This window comes from Emydura macquarii, unplaced genomic scaffold, assembly GCF_026122565.2.
Source record: "Emydura macquarii macquarii isolate MOO-44397 ecotype Brisbane River unplaced genomic scaffold, CSIRO-AGI_Emac_v2 contig_267, whole genome shotgun sequence".
In the NCBI taxonomy this organism is placed as follows: domain Eukaryota; kingdom Metazoa; phylum Chordata; order Testudines; family Chelidae; genus Emydura; species Emydura macquarii.
This window is the reverse complement of record NW_027130404.1, coordinates 1,441,019-1,465,375: the sequence shown is the minus strand read 5'-3', so window position 1 is coordinate 1,465,375 and position 24,357 is coordinate 1,441,019. Positions and strand designations below refer to the sequence as shown.

The following is a 24,357-nucleotide window of genomic DNA, read 5'->3' as shown; positions in this document are numbered from 1 at the left end:
GAGTCCGCTGTACGTCCGGACCCCAAGCCAGCGCGGTCATCTGCGGCACCGAGCATCTCCTCGGTGCAGAGCGCTCCGCCGGCACCGACATCATCATCCAAGGGGCCGGCACCAAAGCGCCGCAAGGAGACAGCGCGCCGGGACTCCTCCGCACTGCCGACCCGGCACCGGGGGAGTCCGGAGATGCCCCAGCCATGTGCCGTCGAGGCTTCTCCGGCACCGGCATCTCCATGCGAGGAGCCCTCCCCAACTCCCCGGAGTGGGGCAGAGCCCTCGACAGCCCGGCTCGGCACCGCAACGCCCGGCACCGGTCCAGATCCCCGGCACCCAGTCCGGTGCGGATCCCGGTGCCTTCCATGGCACAGCCTGAGTCACCGGCATTGCCGCCGCTGCAGACCCCATCATCGCCGTCTGCGGCAAAGCCAGCTGTACCGTCGCTGACCACGGCACCGCTACTCGCGGCACTGGAGTCATCGGCACCGCTACTCGCGGCACTGGCGTCATCGGCACCGCTGCCTCTGGCACCGGCGCCCTTGGCACCGACTCGCCGGGCACCGACGCGCAGTCCATCCCACGCTCGGTCCCGTTCTGCAGTTCGGCACCGATCCAGATCCCGGTCCCGATCTTCTCGCCGACACCGATGGCACCGCTCCCGGTCACCTAAAGGGGGCAAACGCCGTCGGAAATCCTCAAGAGGAAGGAGACGCTCGGGCTCGAGCAGCTCTTCCTCCCGCCGGCACCACTCACGACGGCACCGACATTCGCTGTCGTCCTCTAGTTCCCAGAGCCGCTCCCCCAAGACCAGGAGCAAGTGCTGCTCCAGTGGGCCCTGGTCTAGATGACTAGATCTCAAAGAGCTCTCCGAGGAGGAGGACCCCCTATTTGGAGCCTCAGGGATGGTAGGTCCATCTAGGGTAGCCCTCCTGATTCACGAGAGGGTGCTCAAGGTGGCCAAGTCCCTTTGGCAGACTCCAGCCTCGGTTCCTCCCACTGCCAAGGGAGCCGAGAAGAAGTACTCCGTCCCTGTGGAGGGGGTGGAGTACTTATACACCCATCCGGCACCATGCTCTCTGGTTGTTGATGCTGTCAACCAGAGAGAGAGACAAGGGGGTCAAGCCAACACCCCAAAAAATAAGGATGCTAAGAAACTGGACCTCTTTGGCCGCAAGGCCTATACAACAGCGTCTCTGCAGCTGAGGATCGCCAACCATCAGGCGCTCCTAGGGAGGTACAACCTCAACCTATGGTCCTCGCTGCAGAGGCTTGCTGAGGTCCTTCCACAGGTCCTGCCCCAGGACAAGACTGCAGACTTCATGGCGGTAATAGAGGAAGGGGCTGCAGTGGCAGGAGCAGCCCTGAACTCTTCCAGCGACACGGCTGATGCCGCTAGTCGGGCCATAGCATCGGCCATCGCCATGAGGAGGGCCTCGTGGCTTCAGTCGTCGGGTCTGTCCCAGGAAGCCCAGCGCACCATCCAGGATCTTCCTTTCGATGGAGCTGGACTTTTTGTGGACAGCACTGATGACAAGTTACACGCCCTCAAAGACTCGAGGGCCACGCTACGCTCCCTGGGGATTTACACCCCTCAGGCTGCAAGGCGTCAAAATCGCCCTCAGGGCCAGCAGCAGCCTCAACAACCACCGAGGCAGCCCCCTAGACCCGCCCAACCCAGAAGGGGTCGGGATGGTTTAGAGGCCCTAACCGCCGTAATCGTTCGGGGTCTTCGGCGGGGACCCGTGGCTCGAATAAGGGCCAGAATAATAAAAAGTCCTTTTGATGGTGCGCAAGGGGGTGGTACTCTTACTTACCCCCTGCCTCTCGACCGACCCTTTGCCCACAGATTACGGCCGTACTACGCCCACTGGCAAAGTGTCACGTCGGACCAATGGGTCCTTGGTATAGTCTGCAGGGGCTATGCACTGCAGCTCATGGCCTTCCCCCCGGACTCCCCTCCGGTCCAATCTCCCTTCAGGGACCCACTGCACAAGCAACTCCTCACTCAGGAAGTCTGCTCCCTCCTCCAGCTGGGGGCGGTGGAGGAGGTCCCACCAGGGGAAAGGGGACAAGGGTTTTACTCCCGATACTTCTTGATCCCCAAGGCCAAAGGGGGCCTGAGGCCCATTCTGGACCTCCGCCGTCTGAACAAGTTTATCAGACGCCTAAAATTCCGGATGGTCTCCCTGGCCTCTGTCATTCCTACCCTAGACCAGGGGACTGGTATGCGGCCCTCGATCTCAAGGACGCATATTTTCACATTTCTATCCTCCCAGGACACAGAAGGTTCCTAAGATTTATGGTAGCAGGTGCCCACTACCAATTTAAAGCCCTGCCATTTGGTCTTTCGTCTGCCCCCAGAGTTTTTACGAAATGTATGGCAGTGGTGGCGGCGCACCTGCGCCGCAGAGGGGTCCAGATATTCCCCTACCTGGACGACTGGCTGATCCGGGGCAAGTCCAGGGCCCATGTCAGGAACAGCCTGGAACTCACGTGCACAGCTTGCACCGACCTGGGTCTGCTCATCAACGAGCAGAAATCCATTCTTACCCCGGTGCAACGCATAGAGTTCATTGGGGCCACGCTAGACGCCACCCAGTCCAGAGCCTTCCTTCCGAGACCTCGCTTCAAGGCGATGGCGGCCTTGATAGACGACCTTCACAGGTCCCCCACGACGACAGCCAGGCGGTGCCTGCAGCTGTTGGGACACATGGCAGCCTGCACATATGTGGTGCGGTTAGCTCGCCTCAGACTCAGACCCCTTCAAAGGTGGTTAGCCTCTGTGTATGCCCCAATCAGACATCCTCTCAACAGGATAGTCACCTTACCCACCCCACTACTGACTTCCCTACTCTGGTGGAAGGACCTGAGGGAAGTGTTGAAGGGAGTTCCCTTCAGGGAGATGATGCCGTCGGTAACCTTAATCACCGATGCCTCCGATGTGGGGTGGGGAGCGCACATCACGGGCAACCTCAGTACCCAAGGGCGCTGGTCACCAAGCGAGATTTCCCTGCACATCAACGTCAGGGAACTCAGGGCAGTCCGCCTTGCTTGCAAGGTCTTTCTCCGGTTCCTCCGGGGCAGGGTAGTACAGGTCCTAACGGACAACATGGCAGCCATGTTCTATATGAACAGGCAGGGGGGGAGCACACCCCTCAGCCCTGTGCCAGGAAGCCGAGTTGCTCTGGGAATTGGCGGTAAGACACGACTTCCACATAGCTGCCTCTCACCTCCCGGGGGTCAGGAACAACGAGGCGGACCGCCTCAGCAGGTCGTTTCTTCCCCGGCACGATTGGTCGTTACACCATGAGGTGGTGGATTCTATCTTCCACAGGTGGGGGGTTCCCCATCTGGACCTCTTCGCATCGGCCTGGAACAGGAAATGCCCAAGGTTCTGCTCGCTCTGAGGGCGCAAACCAGGCTCCATTTCCGATGCGTTCCTGATAGAATGGACGGGGACCCTCATGTATGCCTTTCCCCCCATCCCCTTGCTATCCAGAGTCCTCTTGAAAATGAAGAGAGACAGGGCAGACATCATACTGATCGCCCCAGCCTGGCCGAGACAGCACTGGTTCAGCATATTGCTGGACCTGTCCATAGCCACGCCCTTACCGCTCCCGAGGCGGCACGACCTACTCTCCCAGGACCAGGGTCGCCTGCTCCACCCTGACCTGGACTCCCTCCACCTGACAGCGTGGAGACTCTGTGGCTGACAGAGGGAGAAAGATCCTGCTCCATACAAGTGCAGCAGGTTTTACTTAACAGCAGGAAACCTTCCACACAGTTGGTATACAGGGCCAAGTGGAAGCGTTTTACAGTTTGGGCTCAGTCCCGGGGCATCTTACCGAGCTCCTCGCCAATTCAGGCGATTTTAGAGTACCTCCTTCACCTGAAATTACAGGGCTTAGCCCTGGCCTCTCTCAGGGTACACCTGGCGGCCATCTCGGCCTTCCACCAGCCAATGGAGGGCAGATCCCGGTTCTCACACCCCATGTCATCTAGGTTCCTCAAAGGTGTGGAGAGGCTATATCCCCAGGTCCGCGACCTGGTGCCTCCCTGGGATTTGAACCTGGTCCTCGCTATGTTGGCAGGAACCCCCTTCGAGCCCTTGGCTACATGCCCGCTGCTCGTCCTCTCATGGAAGGTGTCCTTCCTAGTGGCCGTTACATCGGCCAGAAGGGTCTCTGAGATAAGGGCCTTAACCTCAGAACCTCCCTATACGGTCTTCTACAAAGATAAGATCTGACTGAGACCCCACCCGGCCTTCCTGCCGAAGGTGGTGTCCCAGTTTCATTATAACCAGGATATCTTCTTCCCTGTGTTTTTTCCCAAACCACACGCTTCAGAGGAGGAGCGGAGATGGCACTCCCTGGATGTCAGACAAGCCTTGGCCTTTTACCTCGAGAGGACCAAGCCCTTCCAGAACTCGATGCAGCTGTTCGTGGCAGTGGCGGACCGGATGAAAGGCTCACCTGTCTCCACCCACCGCATCTCCACTTGGATCACCGCCTGCATCAGGACCTGTTATGAGCAGGCAAAGGTACCTCTTCCAGGGGCTGTAACGGCACACTCGACCAGGGCCCAGGCCTCATCTGCGGCCTTCCTGGGAAGAGTACCCCTGCAGGACATCTGCAGAGCAGCGACCTGGTCGATGGTGCATACCTTTATGTCCCACTACGCCATCGTGCAACAGGCGAGAGAGGACGCGGGGTTTGGCAGAGCCGTCCTGGCCAGGGCGGTGCAACGCTAACTCCTACCCACCTCCAGGTATGGCTATCTAGTCACCTAAATGGGAATGGATATGAGCAATCACTCGAAGAGAGAAAACAGGGTTACTTACCAGTAACTGTTGTTCTTCGAGATGTGTTGCTCATATCCATTCCGCACCCACCCTCCGTCCCCACTGTCAGAGTCGGCAGAAAGAAGGGACTGGGGGCCGGTGGGGTCAGCAGTGCCCTATGTACCGTGACATGCACGCAGGACTCCAGGGGGTGCCTGAGTCGACCCTACCAGGACTGCTAAGGGCAAAAAAGTTCCGGGAAACTGTGCACGGAGCGCACACACACCTAAATGGGAATGGATATGAGCACACATCTCGAAGAACAACAGTTACTGGTAAGTAACCCTGTTTGTTTTTTTTAACCTCCTTCTTAACTGTCAAATGCTTCAAACTCAGCCTGGAATCTGAATCCGGGTTCTTTTTGGCTTGTTAATATCCTATCATAAAGGTTTTTTGACTGGAACTTTATTAACAATTCTGTTGATAGTATGAGCCAGAAAAAGGAACATGAATCTCTCTTTCATTTCTGTGTTCGGTTCTGTAGCGCTAACAGAAGAAAAATATAATAAAGGTTTGTCACTAAGCAGCAGGTATGATTTGGAATAAAATATGAGAAGCTGCTCTGTTAAGTGCAATTTTACATAGACATTTTTCTGAGGACAACCTCATTCTAACATCCCATTGAGATAAATGGAGAAAGCTCACACCTCTCAGCACTATTGTTTCTGTCTGTTTGGAGATTCAGGCAGCACTGCATTAGATCATGTTGAGAAGGTTGTCTCTTCAACCTTCAAACAGATGTTTTTGTTAATGAAAGGTTAGGTTTAGAGGAAATAGATGAAGCCACCAGAGAAGTGGTGATATAAAATGCTAGTAATAATTTAGCCTTTCAGGTGTCGAGAAGAGTTTAGGCAACTGTTCTTTCCTTATTTTATGGTGCGTTTTTTGTTTTATTTTGTTTTTTAAAAAAACACCATGATTTGAAATGAAGTTGATTTTTAAACATTGATTATAAGTAGTTTCAGGTACTCTACTTGCCCTAGATTCTTAGAAGACCTCCTGGCAACTTTTGTGACTTTTGCAATCTAACTTCCCTACCTTTTCTCCTTTTAAATGTTTTACCCTGTTTCTGTGTGAACAACCAAACAGCAAGGGGAAAGTGACTATTGACTTTGAAAAATGACACTAACTATATACTGTGTGTCCAATTATAATCCCATTGTAGTCAGTGGAAAGACTTTAATTTACTGTAATGGGAATGGGATCAGACCTAAAGTGCTGACACTGCTACACTGTAGATAAACTGAAAAAATAAGAGAATTTGCTGTTTTAATTTGTAACAATAGGTATCTCAGATTTTTAGACAAACTGGGTTTTTTTTGTTTGTTTTTGAAATTGGAGCTCCTTTTAACTTTTCTAGCGTGGTGATTATACCTCTTGGCTACTGGATTGTTTAAATTTTGATATTTAATACGTGTGGCAGCCAAAAAAAACCTCTTTGAAATAATCTTTCTATACAGCAGTACTCACTTTATATCCAGGGGGAGAGTCCCACTCCTGCGGCCACAAAATAATGTCTGCCTTTAGTCTAGAAATGATAACATATTGGGGGAAGAGGAGGGAGTATTGCTCATAGTTTTAACATAGTCTGAAAGAACAGAGGATAATTTTAGCTGAGGTCTTTTAAATATCTTTAAAAAGTGACTAAAAGTGACACTTTCTTACTCAGCAGACTGGCTCTCTGGGTGTCCTATTTTCTGATGTTGGTAACCAAAATACATTTTGGGAGTTGTATTGCTTTTTTCCCTTTGCAGTCCTGAAGAATCAGCAAGGTTCAATTAAACTGAGCAGTTTTCTGTTCCTTCTTGTGAAGCAACAGAATTGTCTATATAATCGTTTATGTCTCTGAACACCCATGTAACCTGGGCCTAATTTGTCCTCTAAATCCTTACTTAAAAGTGGTGATGTTCAAGAGAAAAAAGAACCTAGCTTGATTCTCAGATCGCAGAGTTTCTAGGCTGTCAGCTGGAGAAAACATCTTTTTAGTTGTAAGCCAGACCTGTAAGATGCAAAAGTCAATGAAAAATAAACACACAATGCCACTTTTAATGATCTGTTTCCACAGTAGAATGACACTGTAAGATAAAAACTGTAATACATGTTAAAATTATATGTTTAGTTTAAAAAAAATAGTTACAGGACTTCTTACAGTCGTCCTACAGTTACTTCTTATGGAGTCAAATTCCGGAGCCAGACAATGAAAATTGGGAAAACTCTAAGATTTCAGGTGCCCTGATTCATTCTCTTTGAATTAGCCAGGACAGGATGAGCTACCACTCCTGTTTTTGACAGTCAGTAGTTTGTCTTTGTTGAATTCTATCAGAATCAGTTCCAGGCTTACGGTGGTATTCTCTAAAGTGGGATATTGAGATTTGTAGTTTTTTACTAACCTCAAAAAGCTACAAAACCCAAACTGATTTTGTAGCATAGAAATGGCCTGTTGAAGGGACTCCAAATGTTTGTTCACTTGATGATTCCTTCATCAGTCCACAGACTACTATTTCTAAACAAGGAGACCAAACTAGTATTTAGTATTTAAAAGGAACAGCAAATTCTGAGTAGGATCCATTTTCATCTGGTGATATTGCTTTGCTGTCTCAGAAAGACACCAAAAATCAGATTTAAAAAATCAGTATAAGACTACTGTTCAGTTCCAAACTTCCAGCCAATGAAGAAAAGCATTGATGAACCGTGAAGGGGAGTCATATTCTTCTAGTGTTTAGAAATGGAAGCTGTAATACAGGGGTTTGAGAATCCAATGTTAAAAGTGAGCAATGCCATTTGGAATTTAGTGAGGTGAGGGAGAAAATGACACTTCCAAAATAGCAAGAGCAGTTTTGAAGGACTGTTTCACCTGTCTGTGCACTGCCTCCTGTCAGATCTAAACTCCATTTCCATTTCTCTTAAGTTTTTAGAGTTGCCCTCCTTTAATTCTTTTGCAACATTTTAAAATCTATTTTAAGGAGTTGCAGGTTCATGAGGGAAACATGGATTTCTTGATACCAGAATACCGCTCCATTTTAGAAGAGGCAGACCACCTTCTTGAGGAGTACAAGAAACAACCTGCACATCTTGAGAGACTTTATGGTTTGTTCATTAATATACCTTTTCTCTTCTTTTAGCTTACTATTTTTAGTGTAAAGAAAAATAATAGCCAGAGAAACAGAGCAATGGAGAGGTTAAAAATATAGTTCTAAGTTTTCCAGTAATAGCACCAGAATAATTTGGCAGGTAGGTACAATCTAGTGGTACCAGGAAGACTAGTGGATCACAGAGAATATGCTTGTAAAGCTCTTCTGGGTAAATTTAAGAATTTAAGTATTACAGCAGATTTTGATATTATGAAATAAAACTGAAAAATAAAGGTAAGAGTCAAGCTATGTACTTACTCTGTATTATTGACATACATATAAGACAAATGTAAAATACTCCACTTAGGAAGGAACAATCAGTCACATGTACAAAATGGGAAATGAGTGCCTAGGAAGGAGTACAGCAGAAAGGGATCTGAGGGTCATAGTGGATCACTATGAGTTAACAGTGTCACACTGTTGCAGAAAAAGCAAACATTAATCTGGGATGTATTAGCAGGAGTGTTGTAAGCAAGCCACAAGAAGTAATTCTTCTGCTCTTCTCCGCACTAATTAAGCCTCACCTGGAGTATTGTGTCCAGTTCTGGGAGCCACATTTCAGGGAAGATGTGGACAAATTGGAGAAAGTCCAGAGAAGAACAACAAAAATGAATAAAGGTCTAGAAAATATGACCTATGAGGAAAGATTGAAAAAATTGGATTTGTTTAATTTGGAGAAGAGAAGACTGAAGGGGAACATAACCGTTTTCAAGCACATAAGGTTGTTATGAGAAGGCGGGAGAAAAAAATAGATATTGTTAGGATAGGACAAGAAGCAAGAGACTTAAATTGAAGCAAGGGTGGTTTAGGTTGGACATTAGGAAAAACTTCCTAACTGGGTAATTAAGCACTGGAACAAATTGCTTAGGGAGATTGTGGAATCTCTGTCATTGGAGATTTTTAAGAGCAAGTTAGACAAACACCTGCCTGGGATGGTCTAGATAATACTTAATCCTGCCTTGAGTGCAGGGGACTGGATTAGAAGACCTCTTGAGGTCCCCTTCCAATCCTATGATTCTATATGATACTGTTAACTCTTCAGAAACTCAAGAATGATTTATAGGGGAACCTTAGGCCTGGACTATACTGCCGGCGGCAGTTGATGGAAGATATGCAAGCTATATAGCATAGTTTGCATATCTTCTGTCGACTTACTAACTTTGATTTACTGCGGCGTCCCCACTGGGCTGAGCCGATGGGAGATACCTTCCAGTTGGCAGCCTTATGCGTCTCACGGGGGGTGGATTTACAGCATCGACCGGAGAGCACTTCCGGGATCCATTGAGCGGGTCTCCACTGCCCACTCAATCGATCCCACGGCATGGATCCGGGAGCGCTGACTCTGCCGCAGCAGTGTAGACATACCCTCAGAAACTGAATCAGATCAAAGGCAGCGCTGAAAATTCAGGAGTTGGATTATTCTGAAGAGATTAATCCACTTGATTTATTTAGTGGAATGCTAAAACACAGGGATGATTCAGTTTGTTTTAACTCCAATTCAGGAATTTATCCTTATTCAGGACAGTTCTTAAACATATGCTTAACTTTGGACATGTGTTTAAGGCCCATTGAAGTAATATGGCTAAATGCTGTCTTGAACAGAGATGGATTTAAGCATGTCCTTAAGTTGTCTCCTGAATCAGGGCCCAAGTTAGTGTATTTATAACGAAAGTCAAAAATGAAAGACGTAGTGGGAAATACAAATACAAATCATATATATAAAATTGAAATCTACTAAAGCGTAGAACAGTGATGAACTTACTGGATCAGAACTTGTTAGAAATATCAGTATGTTCAAAGAAAAAGTCAAGAACTGACCAATTCATAATGCACCAAAAGCCTTGAGACTCTGTATATCTTAATGATCCAGTGTTTAACAGAATCTTTGCATATCTAGATCTTGAAATCTGTAAAGTAACTATTGAGCCTACCCTCAGCCCATAGAATCTGCAGGTGTGACAGTATCTAGGCTTCAATAATCCTACATACACAGGCTGTGAGTTGAATAACATATTTTAAATCTTTTTTTGTGTGTTAAACAGTTTTCTTTCTGTCCTGAGAGTACCTTTCACTTGAGATGCAGATAATTCAAAGGCAGAAATGTTGTTTGGAATGTAGCTGAAACACAAAGTTCTTTAGGATCCCAGGACTTCTGTTACTTCAAAAAACCATTTACAGTTGAAACAACGTACAGTTTTAAACTAAATAATTTTACTTCTATCACCTAAAAGAAAACTAACCATAATTTGACTCAAATTGCATTATCAGTAGTGTTTTGGGGGTTTTTTAAAGTAAAAATAAAGCAAAGACTAAATCTTGTCAATCAAAATTTTTTGCAGGCATGATTACAGATCTCTTCATTGATAAATTTAAATTTAAAGGCACAAATGTGAAAACGAAAGTTCCTCTTCTTCTGGAAATTCTGGACAGTTATGACCAAAATGCACTGATTGCATTCTTCGATGCTGCTTCATAAACTGGAAGAAATGATATAATGGAACAGTTTTTTCTTACTGATGTGAACCAGGACAATCTGATATTGAATATTTTTAAGTGCTTTTACTTTATCTTGATTTGCTTTTTATATATCTAATGTTTTGCTGTGTTGACAGTTCTATAATGTGGTCGCATACTTGTATTTATTACAATATGTTGAGAATTTGAGCTAAAGATTATAACTAAAGCATATTGCATATAAAGTATGTTTACTTGAATGCTGATAATAGCTGGAGAAAATTGTGATAGGATCAGTTGCAAATATTTAAAGTTCTTTTGAACATAATAACTTTTATTAATCTAATTAACAGGACATGGATGAAGATTCTATAGTTGTAAGTTCTAGAGAAACTAGGGAAAATTAAGAAAGTAACCATTTAAATGCATAGCTATATCAACCTCTTTAAAATACTCAGTTTACAGAAAATGGTACAATACTGTAAATTACTTATGTTGTGTATATATTATAGATATTCAAGACAATTGTATACATAGGAAGGGAAAGAGGTACTCAGTTGCTTTAAAGGGTAATCAGGTGTATAGTTGCATTCTATTGCATAAGCCATCTAGTAAGTAAATTCTTAAGGATACATATAAATTTTTATATATAGGCCCCTTAGATTGGATTGAGTGAGTTTGCCTCCATACTGCCCCCTATGTCTGAAATTCTCACTTTCACAGTGCTTACCCTCTGGTTTTTTTTCCCCTTCAAACCTCTCCCCAAAATTCTATATTAAAGTCCACAATCTCCAACATCTTTTAGTAATCTCTATCTCTCTCAAAGTGGCTCTCTATCTCTCTCAAAGCATTTTTGAGAGAACATTTCTCTGTCCTCTGGATTTAGCTTGTAAGCTTATTAGGATAGGAACAGTATCCACTTTTGTCTTGTAAAGCATCAACGATGCGGTCTATGCCTAACAAAAAATAAATCTATTTTCAATGCGTGATGTTGCATTTAATTATTTACACTTGCTTAAATAGCCAGTGAAGCATACCAGATGATCCAGAGGCAATGATGGTGAACTGAGCCTCCTAGAATCATGTGGTGATGCCTAGGAGCCTTCCTCATAACATCATATGGTGATGTCAGAATATAAATTTTCATTTAACAAACACAGTTATGTTTCTAGCCCAGGTCATGGTTGCCAAGAAAAGCTTTCTCCTTTGTGGGAATTAAACACCTCTCTTGGCTCCACTCCTTTGCTCTGACCTATTGCTGTTATGAACCAGGTGAAGAGGAAGAATAAAGTTCTGGTAGTCTCTTGTGCTCTTCACGTAAGGCACCAAAATTGTGCAGATCTTCATATTATGGTCATACCTTTCCTTCCTTACAGGCTGCGATTTAGCAGTGAAATAGTTAAAAGTTGACACTTGCGTTAAAAAAACGCATTAAAGGTTTGGCCTTAACATGAAATGTAGTCCCCTCCCAAAAAATAGTTACAAGGTAGCTTCATCTTCTACACCTGCCTAAGTCTCCTTGCTATTTTTTTTTTCATTTTTATAATCCCATTTCTTTTTACATTTTTTTTTCCTATTCCCTGCTGTTGTGTGAAAGACCCACTCAAACAGAAGCCAGGCCTTGATCCTGCATTGGGATCTGACAACACTGTAATCCCTGCATAGGTTAGAATCCCATTGTACAAGAGTAGAGGGCTGAGGAACAAAGTCAAAATTGACTGACTATACCAGCATAGCTGTGAAAATAATTACATAAAGCACTGTCAGTTACACAAAGTAATGAGAAAATAGTTTTTTCTCTTCTCATTAATTTACTGTTAATGTTTAGGATGTTTTTAAACAACAGTAGGTTAACAATTTTCAGATAGTAGTGTGGACTTTTTTAAGTTGATAACATCTCTTTAAATATGAAGGCTACTATCAAGACTCTTGGATCAGGCTTCCTTTTCTTCCTCAGATTCCTATTAACCCCATTGCTATGTTGGAGGTAAGAAGACCAATTCCAAAAGCAACTGTGCACTGGTTTTGACCCTGTTTTGCTAGTCCATGTCCTTTTTTTTATAGCTTCAGAATGACAGAAATAAAAATAAATCTCCCTTTTATTACTTTAAAAAAAAAAGTTTTAGTAATCTAAATCTCATGCCTATGAATAATAAAGGCAGATTAATTTTCTTTAGAGGTGCTGCAGCATTGTGTAAGGATGAAACATCCCTGAGGTGACTAGATCAAGTGACAGAAGTACATATGCCCACGCACAAAACTTTCCCCATAGCAGATGTTCTTCTCATAACACAAGAACAGAGGGTCACTAAATGAAATGAAATTAATAGGTGGCAGGTTTAAAATGAACAAAAGAAAGTATTTCTTCACACAGTGCACAGTCAACCTGTAGAACTCTACCACAAGGGTTGTGAAGGCCAAAACTATAACACAGTTAAAAAAAGAATGAGATATATTCATGGAGGATAGGTCCATCAATGGCTATTAGCCTGAATAGGCAGCAGTGAAAAAACCATGCTCTAAAGTGCCCCTATCCTCTGCCAGAAACTGGGGATGGATCACTTGATGATTACCTGTTTGGTTCATTCCCTCTGAAGCACCTGGCATTGGTCACTGTTGGAAAACAGGACACTGGGCTAGATGGACTGTTGGTCTGAGCCAGTATGGCTGTTCTTATGTTCTAGATTATTTAAAAATAGGTAGTCAGGACACCCCATCTGCTAGACAGCAGAGTGCCACCTACAGTGCTGGGGATTCAATAGTGGTGTGGGTCCCTGATTCTGAAATGAGCCCTGCATGGGCACCGGGGACAGAAGCCATTTTAGGATTGGTGCCTTAGAGGAAACACTACTATCTAAATTTCCGACAGTTTCTTGCTGCACCTGAATTTTTCCCTATGTCTCACTTCAAATATTAACTCATCTTGACACTACTTAGGTCTAAGAGAATCATAATTTGCCATATATGACTGTGGTCTAATAAGCAAGTACTGGACGATAACTAGAAACTGTATGGATTATGTCATGTAGCATAAAATAATTTAACTACAAAATAGTTTCACCTCTTCCCCTTTAACCTTCAAGAACTATTAAGCCTAGCCTACATCAGGAAAACTAGGACCCATAACTCACCACTGATGCAACTCCACCTCTTTTAGCAACATGGGATGCTATAAAGTAGGCAAGGCTCAGGTGTTTCAGTGTTTCACCAGCTCTACTTTGAGTAGTATTATAGTTAAGCATTATTATAAAATATTTGTATTGCACTACTGCCTAGGAGCCCAGACATGGATTAGGACTCAGTTGTGCTAAGCATTGCACGAACAGGGAACAAAACAGGCCTTGTCTCAAAGCACTCACAATCTCAGCAAATGTGTGTGTTTTTGGGGTTGGACCTAAGTATGCCTTACAGCTGGCCTAAAGCCTTCCAGACTTTGGTACTGGTGAACTGAAAAACAGAGCAAGTTCTATTCTATTCTGTTTTGTTCTGTTCAGGTTCTTATACCAACCTCATCACCATAATATGCTAACCAAGAATGGTCTGATGCTGGTCCTACAAAGACACAGTATTATGTCAGCTAGCATGCTTCTACATTTTTTTTCATGTGTTCTATTACTATTTGTTAACTGTTTTAGAAAGACTGGAAATTTTGTTTATTACTTAAAAAAAAAAAAAGGAATATGTCATTGGAAAGGGGAATAAGGAAATAGTAAGAGAACACATGGTGGCTTTAAAACACAGATCACACCAGTAACACTTAAATTCTAAATGTTTCCCTCCCTCTTCTGTAACTGTTAAATTGTGGCCCCCATTCTCAGAATGGGCTGAGGAGTCCTTGGTGCAAGGATCTCAATACCCCATATTCAGAGTGTAGCATAACAGAGTATTAGAAGAGCTGTCAAGTTTCTGCCCCTTTTGCTGTGGGGGAGCAGAGCGAAAGGACTAGCAGAATGGAGGCTCTGTCCCTCCACTGGCAAAATATAAAAGAAAATCCTTTGCATGTGGATTTGTTTTTTGAGTAAACCCTGTAGAGATCCAGAGGTTAAAAAAATCAAATAAATTGAGTAATTACAATTATTCCAGAACATTAGAAGTATAGATGAAGAATTGCCTGCTATAAAATTAAATGGAAATGGAAAGACCATCTGAAAACATTTTAAAATGATGATTCTTTCTAGTTAGTAAGGATAAACGACAATTACAAGGAAGATCAAGAACCTATTTTGGGTCCATCATTCAACACGATCAAGATGCAAAGAGACTAAGATGTATATATAGTTGGCTGAAATGCTTTTATTCAGATGGAATCCATCCAAGCCGACAACATGCAGATGGGTTTCTCTGATGGGTGTAGTTGGTTGCCAGACAACAGTCAGCTTGGAATTAACAAATTCATCTAACATTTGATGGCTGTTTGATCTGGATGGTATACCAAAGTACTGAATTATTATTATTTTTATTACCTAATATTAGACATTAGACCAATGACCAAAATTCAGAAGGTCAAGTGTTATACCCTTGTGAAATGTTTGTATGTCAATTTGTAAACAATGGACCAGATGCTGAGGTCTTTGATCCAGTCCAAACATTCTCTTCCCTCTTGTTTCATTTACCCCAAATTTGTGCATCTTGGAGAGTGGAAGTCATTTGTGCCTCCGCTCTCTCATTAGTCCCACCTCCCATGTGGAAGAAGCAGGAAGTCCAGTGCATAAAAATATGAACATTTTCCAACATTCATTGGGGGCACAAGGTGTTCAATTCAGGGTTGGCCTTCCATGCCAAGGACTTGCACCAATTCAGAGAGGCGCTCTGTGGCTTTTTGCTGGCTCCCTGGCAGTGCAGCTGCAATAGAAGCTTGGAAAGTGCTTACTTTCCTTGCAATGCTGCTCCCAAAGGAAACAATCTAAACATCCATCCACAGTGTGCTTTCACCCAGCCTGTTTACATTTTAATCCCTTTGGCAGGTCCACTGGTGGGGGTAGATGTTGGTAGTGCCATAGAGACATTATTGTTAACCCCCTTGTTTCAGAAGTAGCATGCACTGTGGGGACTGTTGACTCTACTCAGTTCAATCTGGCCCTCATTCTCATGCTGACTTCCCAGTTTATCTAAAGATGAATTGCATGTGGTGTTAAAATTATTTATTTTTATTACAGCAGTGGTTAGCAGTCTCATCTGAGATCAGTGCCCCGTTGTGCTTGGCCCTGTACAAACACCTGAGAGACAGTTCAGAGAGCTTACAGTGTATGTTGGGAGGCGACTTACCCAAGATCAAAAATCTGGTCACTAGCAGACCTGGGGACAGAATCTAGGTTTCCTGAGTTCCTGGCCAGTGCCCTGTTCACTAGACCATGCTGCCTCCCATATTTACATTTTTCAAGTGCTTGCTTATGTCCATTCCATTGTAGGTGTGTGCGTGCCTCCATGCACGGTTAGCAAAACTTTTTTCCCTTTAGCAGTACCTGTAGGTCTAGCTCTGGTGCCCCCTGGAGCACTGAGCACATGCCGTGGTGTATGAGGCGCTGCTGGCTCTGTGCCCCCTCAGTTCCTTCTTTCCACCTGTGATGGTTGCTGGAACTGCTATGACTTGCATTGCAAATGCTCAATCCCTTTTCTCCTTAAACATTTGTTGTTTGTCTTAGTTAGGTAGATTAGTTCTTAAGTGTTATTAATAGTGGTAGTTAGTCACTTAGGATAGTCCCAGCTGGGACTTTGCCGGGAGCGGGGCATGCCCTGGTCACCAGGCTTCAAACCTTGTGCTTCCTGTGGGAAGGCTTTTCCACTGAGCAGCCCCCATGACAGTTGCCTAAAGTGCCTGGGGGAAGCTCATCGTAAGCACAAATGCAAGATTTATAAGGCTTTCAGACCTCGAACCCAAAAAGACAGAGCGATCCGCTTGAAAGCCTTACTAATGGAGGCAGCACTCAGACTGGCCTCCAAACCAACCTGTCCTATCTTGGTACCGAGAGTGGCATTGGTGCAGAGTGCACCGTTAGTACCAGCCCTGTCTCGGCACCAGACTTCTTGCTCTCCCCTCTGATTTGCCTGCAAGAGGCCATTCCCAGAATGAAACCAGCACCGCTCCTGCTTCCCAGCACTGAGGAGTTTGCCCGCAAAGGTGCAGCGCAGAACCTGGTCACTGGAGGCAGACTCGGCACTGAGGGGGAAGCGGCACCATAAGCCATTGGTACCCAGGCTCTGCTCCAGGCATTCCAGTTCACAGTCAGAGCATGATTCCCCGTGTCGGCACCCGTCATGGGACCAGAACTGGGGCTCGTCATCGTAATGATGAATGATGCCAAGAAGTCATTCTCCAGAGTGCTGGAGCACCTACAGATTGGGTCATCACTTCCTCTTTACATGCCACGATACAGCAGGAGTCTCTGATGCAGTCCCACCGTGGTCATCTGATAGTGAGTTGGCATCCTCTCAAGAGGACGGCCACTGGGCAAGTCGTCGCTGTTGCCAGCAAAAGATGCTGGAGCACCCCCCTGCTCAGACCTTCCTGGGATGGCCTCAAGGGCAGTGGCCACCCCAATGGTTGTATTGGGGACCTTTGGGATTTCCGGTGGGGCCAGGTCCACTGTTATTCAGGTTTTCTGTGGTGCAGTCCACACCACTGGCGCTGGAGAAGGGCCATCCATCATTCAGCCTCCGATGATGATTCAAACCCCCAGGAAGGGACCTCTGTTGGGGCCCCTCATCAACGGGAAGGGATGCCACCACCCACCACACCCCTCTAGTCCTCCTCTTCCCCAGATTAGGCGGTCACACAGGGACCATTGGCACCCCTGGATGATTTCAGGGTGCATCAAGAGCTCAAGAATGGCTTCCAATTTGGGGTTGGAGGCGGAGGAGCTAAAGGAGGCATCAGCCAGTCTTTTTAATGTCCTGGCAGCGGCTGCTTCAGCCCAGGTTGCCCTCCCTGTGCATGAAGGGGTATTAAAGATAGTGAAGGCCCTGTGGCAGACCTCTTCATCAGTGGCCCCAATCTCTAAGAGGGCCGAAAAGAAATATTATGTCCCAGCCAAAGGATCTGAGTACCTTATCACCTACCCTTCTTCCGGTACCCTGGTGGTAGATGCTGACAACCAGCAGGATAGGCAGGGACAGCCAGGTTCCACGCCCAAGAATAAAGACAAGAAGAAATTGGACTTGTTCAAGAGAAAAGTTTATTCGATGGAAAGCCTGCAGTTTAGAATTGCCAATCAACAGGCTGTCCTGGGCAGGTACAATTTCAATCTCTGGGACTCTAAAGCACTTTGCAGATGCTTTGCCCAGCACCAGGCGCTGGATGTTGGGACCATCCTGGAGGAGGGCATTACGGTGGCCAGAGCAGTGCTGCAGGCATCTTGGGACACAGTAGACTCGGTGGGCCATGGTCTCCACCATCTGTATGCATAGGTGCTCGTGGCTGCAATCCTTGGGTCTGTCCCAGGGGCTCCAACAGTCCATCCAGGACCTCTCCTTTGATGGGTCGGCCTTGTTTTTGGACCAGATGGATGCAAAGTTGCATGGTCTGAAAGACTCAAGGGCCATGCTCCACTCTTTGGGTCTTTATACACCCCAGGCCTCAAGGCCCCAGTTCCATCCTCAGGGCCAGCAACAGCAGGGATATCGGCCACAGCGGTTCAGTCCATACAGACAAAGGGACAGAAATAGGGGGTCTAGGAGATGTTGACCAACTCCAGGGTCCTCCTCAGCAAGGGTCATCTAGGTGATCCAGTAATCAAAGGCAGTCATTTTGAAGATGTGCCCGAGGATGGCATTCCAGCCTCTTCCCTGGACCCCCCCGTCCCTTCTTGAACCACCTAGCTCCTTTCCTGTCTGAATGGGCCAAATTCACTTCGGACCACTGGGTCCTTGACATACTTTTGGCAGGCTATGCCCTCCATTTTGCTTCTATCCCTCCCAAGAAACCTCCCTCCCTGTCCCTCTTCTGGGACCACTCTCATGAGCAACTCCTCATGCAAAAGGTAGATATCTTTCTCAGCCTGGGGGCTATAGAAGGGGTTCCACTGGACATGAAGGGAAAAGGGTTTTACTCAAGGTACTTCCTCATCCCCTAAGCAAAAGAGGATTTCAGGCCTATACTAGACCTGTGTCATCTCAACAAATATCTCAAGAGCCTGAAATATCGCATCATCTCCCTTGCCTCTGTCATTCCCTCCCTGGATCCAGGAGACTGGTATGCCGCCCTTGACCTAAAGGATGCATATTTCCATATTTCTATTTTTCCGAGCCACAGATGTTTCCTCCATTTCATGGTGGATGGCTCCAACTACCAGTTTGCAGCATTGCCCTTTGGCCTTTCCTCGGCCCCAAGGGTGTTTACGAAAGGTATGGTGGTAGTGGTGGTGCACCTGAGGCACAGGGGGGTCCAAATTTTCCTCTATCTGGATGATTGGCTAATCAGGGGCATGTCCAGGGCCCAGGTCTAGAACAGTGTAAATCTGACATGCGCCACCTGCCACTGGCTGGGCCTGCTAATAAACAAGCAGACGTCCACATTAACTCCAGTGCAGCAGATAGAGTTCATCGGGGCGGTCTTGGACACTTCCCAAACCAGAGCTTTCCTTCCCCAGCCACACTTCAAGATGATGTCCACCATCATTGCTTGCCTGCACCTCTGCCTGACTACAACAGTCTGCAGCTGTTAGGCCACATGGTGGTCTGTACTTACATCATGAGGCTGTCAGCTAAGACTCAGACCACGTCAGTCATGGCTGGCTTCAGTTTATGCTCTGAGCAGAAATTCCCTGGACTGGGAGGTCACAGTCCCCGCCCCCCCGACAGATCCTGGCTGCACTAGACTGGTGGCAGAGCCCCCAGGCAGAATTGAGGGGTGTGCCATTCAAGGAGCTAGTCTCCTCGGTTACCCTGGTATTGGATGCCTCGGACTTAGGGTGGGGGGCCCATATCAATGCCAACCTCAGCACACAAGGGGTTTGGTTGAGGGAGGAGATGCACATGCACATCAACATGAGAAAGTTATGGACTAGTCGCCTAGTCTGTGGAGTGTTCCTCCACTTTATTGCGGGCAAAGTGGTGCAGGTACTGACAAACTGTACAGTGGCCATGTATTACATCAACAGACAAGGGGAAGCCCGTTCCTCAGCCATCTGCAAATAAGCAATTTGTCTGTGAGACCTGGTGGTGAGGCACAATTTTCATATAATCTTCAAGAAAGGGAGGAAAGAGGATCCAGGGAACTACAGACTGGTCAACCTCACCTCAATCCCTGGAAAAATCATGGAGCAGGTCCTTAAGGAATCTATTTTAAGCCACTTGGAAGAGAGGAAGGTGATCAGGAACAGTCAACACGGATTCACCAAGGGAAAGTCATGCCTGACCAACCTGATTGCTTTCTATGAAGAGGTGACTGGCTATGTGGATGTGGGGAAAGCGGTGGACTTGATATACCTTGACTTTAGCAAAGCTTTTGATACGGTCTCTCACAGTATTCTTATCAGCAAGTTAAAGAAGTATGGGTTGGATGAATGGACTATAAAATGGATAAAAAACTGGCTAGAGCAGTGTTTCTCAATTAAATTTGGCCATGGAACCCCTTTGAACTCCATAAATAATTGCGGAACCCCCCAAACTCTTAACAATCTTAAAATGTCGAAATAAGCAAACATCAGCATTTCTCAATTAAATTACACTTACATTACACTTACACTCGATACCCTCCGCTGAAAAATCCGGGACATCTTCCCTTTTTCGGCGGCGTGGAGAACAGCTGCTCTCCACGGCAGAGAACAGCTGATTGGCGGCGCGGAGAACAGCTGCTCTCGGCGGCGCGGAAAACAGCTGCTCGCGGAACCCTAACAGGGTTCCCGCGGAACACCAACTGAGAAACACTGGGTTAGAGCATAGGGCTCAATGAGTAGTGATCAATGGCTCAATGTCTAGCTGGCAGCCGGTCACAAGCGGAGTGCCCCAGGGGTCAGTGCTAGAGCCGGTTTTGTTCAACATCTTCATTAATGATCTGGAGGATGGGGTAGATTGCACCCTCAGGAAGTTTGCGGATGACACTAAGGTAGGGGGAGTGGTAGATACCCTGGAAGGTAGGGATAGGATACAGAAGGACCTAAACAAACTGGAGGATTGGGCCAAAAGAAATCTGATGAGGTTCAACAAGGACAAGTGCAGAGTCCTGCACTTTGGACGGAAGAATCCCATGCACAGCTACAGACTGGGGACCGATGGGCTAGGCAGCAGTTCTGCAGAAAAGGACCTGGGGGTTACAGTGGATAAGAAGCTGGATATGAGTCAGCAGTGTGCCCTGGTTGCCAAGAAGGCTAATAGCATATTGGGCTGCATTAGGAGGAGCATTGCCAGCAGATTGCGGGAAGTGATTATTCCCCTCTATTCAGCATTGGTGAGGTTGCATTTGGAGTATTGTGTCCAGTTTTGGGCCCCCCACTACAAAAAGGATGTGGAGAAGTTGGAGAGAGTCCTGCGGAGGGCAACAAAAATGATTAGGGGGCTGGAGCACAAGACGTATGAGGCGAGGCTGAGGGAACTGGGCTTGTTTAGTCTGCAGAAGAGAAGAATGAGGGGAGATTTGATAGCAGCCTTTAACTACATGAAAGGGGGTTCCAGGAGGATGTAGCTAGGCTGTTCTCAGTGGTGGCAGATGACAGAACAAGGAGCAACAGTCTCAAGTTGCAGTGGGGGAGGTCTAGGTTGGACATTAGGAAAAAGTTTTTCACTAGGAGGGTGGTGAAGCACTGGAATGGGTTACCTAGGGAGGTGGTGGAATCTCCATCTTTAGAGTTTTTTAAGCTGTGGCTTGACAAAACCCTCGCTGGGATTATTTAGCTGAAGTTAGTCCTGCTTTGAGTGGGGGGTTAGACTAGATGACCTCCTGAGGTCCCTTCCAACTCTATGATTCTATGTTTCTCTATAATTCTATAATAGCCTCTCACCTATCTGGAGTGAGGAACGATGAGGTGGAGTGCCTCAGCAGGTCATTCTTACCCCGCCACAACTGGTCGCTTCATCCAGATGTGATCTCTATGATTTTCCAAAAGTGGGGCTCTCCCTAGGTGGACCTGTTTGTATCAGCATAGAACAGAAAATGTCCGTAGTTCTGCTTCCTCCACAGTCTGGAGGTCATATCGCTCTCCGATGCCTTCCTTCTGCAAGGGTCGGGGAGCTTCATGTATGCGTTTCTGCCCATTCTTCTTCTACACAAAGTCATGTTGAAAATCAAGAGACAAGGTGGACGTTATCTTAATTGCACCAGCCTGGCCATGCCAGCTCTGGTTCAGCGTGCTGCTGGACCTATCGATCGCTGCCCCTCCCCCAAGCTACCGAGACGGCATGATCTCCTGTCCCAGAACTACAGTCACTTGCTATACCTGGACCTTGACTCCCCACACTTCACGGCATGGAGGCTCCGTGGCTGAGTGCAGATGAGCGAGCCTGATCAGCACAATTCCAGTAAATCCTGCTTGGTAGCAGGAAACCTTCTACATAGGTCACGTATCGGGCAAAATAGAAGTGGTTTACCTGTTCGGCAGAGTCCCTGGGAATTTCACCTGGGTTGTCATCGATACAGGCGATTCTGGAGTATTTGTTGCAATTAAAACTCCAGGGACTAGCCGTCGCCTCCCTGAAGGTCCACCTAGCAGCTATATCGGCATTCCACCAGCCTTTGGAGGGGAGATCAGTTTTCCCTCGCCCTATGACAATTAGGTTCCTGAAAGGGGTGGAGAGGCTCTATTCACAGGTCTGTGACCCATTGCCTCCCTGGGATCTCAACCTGGTCCTCTCGCGGCCCATGGGGCCCCCCTTCGAGCTCATGGCTACATGCCCTTTACTACTGCTGTCATGGACGATGCCTTCCTGGTGACTATTATCTTGGTCTCTGAGATTAGGGTGCTGACCTTGGAGCCTCCTTATACTGTGTTCTATAATGACAAAGTTCAGTTGTGTCCACACCTGGCCTTCCTGCCTAAGGTGGTTTCCCAATTTCATTATAATCAAGATATTTTTCTTCCTATGTTTTTTCCCAAACCACATGGATCGGAGGAGGAGGCACACGCTAGATGTTAGACGAGCATTAGCATTTTATATTGAGCACACGAGATCATTTTGGAGATCTATGCAACTCTTCGTCGTGGTGGCTGATCGGATGAAAGGCTTACTTGTTTCCGCCCAGTACATCTCGTCATGGATAACTTCCTGCATCAAATTCTGCTATGAACAGGTGAAGGTGCCCATTGCGGGGATAATTACAGCCCCCTCAACCAGAGTTCAAGCTTCATCCACAGCCTTCTTAGCAAGAGAACCTGTGCAGGACATCTGCAGGGCTGCCACCTGGTCATCTGTACACACCTTCATGTCCCACTATGCCATCGTCCAGCAGGGACAGGACGACACAGACTTTGCCAGAGAGGTCCTGCAGGCTGCTCATCCATAACTCCGGCCCATCTCCAAGGTATTGCTTGTGAGTCACGTACAGTGGAATGGATGTGAGCAAGCACTCGGAGAAGAAAAGACAGTTACTTACCTTGTAACTGTTGTTCTTCAAGGTGTGTTGTTCATGTCCATTCCATTACGCATCCTCTGTCCCCGCTGCTGGAGTTGGCGGCAAGAAGGAACTGAGGGAGCATAGGGCTGGCAGCGCCTCATATACCGTGGCATGAGCATGAGGCTCCAGGGGGTGCTGGGGCCGGCCTTACGGGTACTGCTAAAGAGAAAAAAGTTCCGATAACCGTGCACAGAGGCATGCACACACCTACAACAAATCTTGAAGAACAACAGTTACAAGGTAAGTAACTGTCTTATTTACAAATGCAAATAAAATAGAACAAAATAAAATGAATTTTAAATTATTATATTCAGCATTTCTGGTGCTAGAACATGTTTGGTTCTTGTGTATCTCAGCAGAGTAGTAATGTAAAGACTGGTGTATTATTAATGTTTATTTACATCATATGCATTTCAAAATATAACAGCCCAGAAAGTGTCTCAAATCTTAACCCCACTCCCCAACCCCCCAAATATCAGTGGTTTTAAATGCCACTACAAATTTCATGAATAATATTTACCACATTTTAAAATTCACTTTGTAAATAAAGGCTTGTATGTGTAGGAAGTTTTATAATTCTGTGAGCTTTCACAAGGTTTATTAGTATTTATTTATTATATGCTATAATACTTAAAATAAATGTTTACTGTGACTTTCACCTATCTACAAATTTTGTGGCATTTAATAACATGGGGGAACCCTATATACACATGATAACAAAATGTGATTAATAATTTTTAAATGAGTAACTTGAAATAAAAAATCACTACCCATAGAAGTGCAAAACAGAAGTTCTACGTATACAAAAGGGCCAATGCCCAGTCAGGAAAACCAGCCACTGGGTTCTTGGTAAAAAAAAAGAGGAGGTAAACAATTCTAAGTTACAGACATAAAAAGCAGATAGACAATGAATGGGTAGTTGGTTCACACTTGTGGGGCAGAGTCTAGCTAGCGTGATTTTTATATTTAAAATTATCCCCTGGATCTGGGAGTTTAGATGATCCAAAGACCATTGAAGTCAAGTGGGAGTCTTTTCATGGACTTCGGTGGGTCTTGGATCAGGCCCGATCTTAGGCAGGAGAGTTAAAAGGATAATCTGAACAAAACTGTGAGTGAATATGCCTCTTCTATGGTTGGGTCTATTAGAGGAGTGTGGCAAGAATCGAGGTGTTATTCCATACCTTTAGCTGTGAATTTTCTGTTTTAGATTTGGTGTTAAAATCCAAGAGCAGCTCTTATATTCTGCAGCGCTGCTGCTCCTTCGTGTAATAGGATTTAATTAATGTATTTGACCTGCCGTGCAAAACACTATCTAAATGAAATAAAATTGTTTTCTAATTCTGACTGTTTTGGAAATATGTATACTCTGACATATATGAAAATACCCTGAGGTG

General features: G+C 46.0%; 1 protein-coding gene across 2 annotated transcripts in view; it reads left to right on the top strand.

The window, feature by feature from the left end:
• Positions 1–11,401, top strand: part of LOC137153685 (Bardet-Biedl syndrome 7 protein) — a 39,824-nt gene extending 28,423 nt beyond the window's left edge. For both annotated transcript variants that reach the window (XM_067549317.1, XM_067549308.1), the window contains exons 14-15: positions 7,798–7,921; positions 10,305–11,401. In XM_067549317.1, the coding sequence (XP_067405418.1) occupies positions 7,798–7,921; positions 10,305–10,441 (261 nt within the window). In that variant the 3' untranslated portion in view covers positions 10,442–11,401. The remainder of the gene's footprint in view (positions 1–7,797; positions 7,922–10,304) is intronic.
• Positions 11,402–24,357: the final 12,956 nt, after the last annotated feature.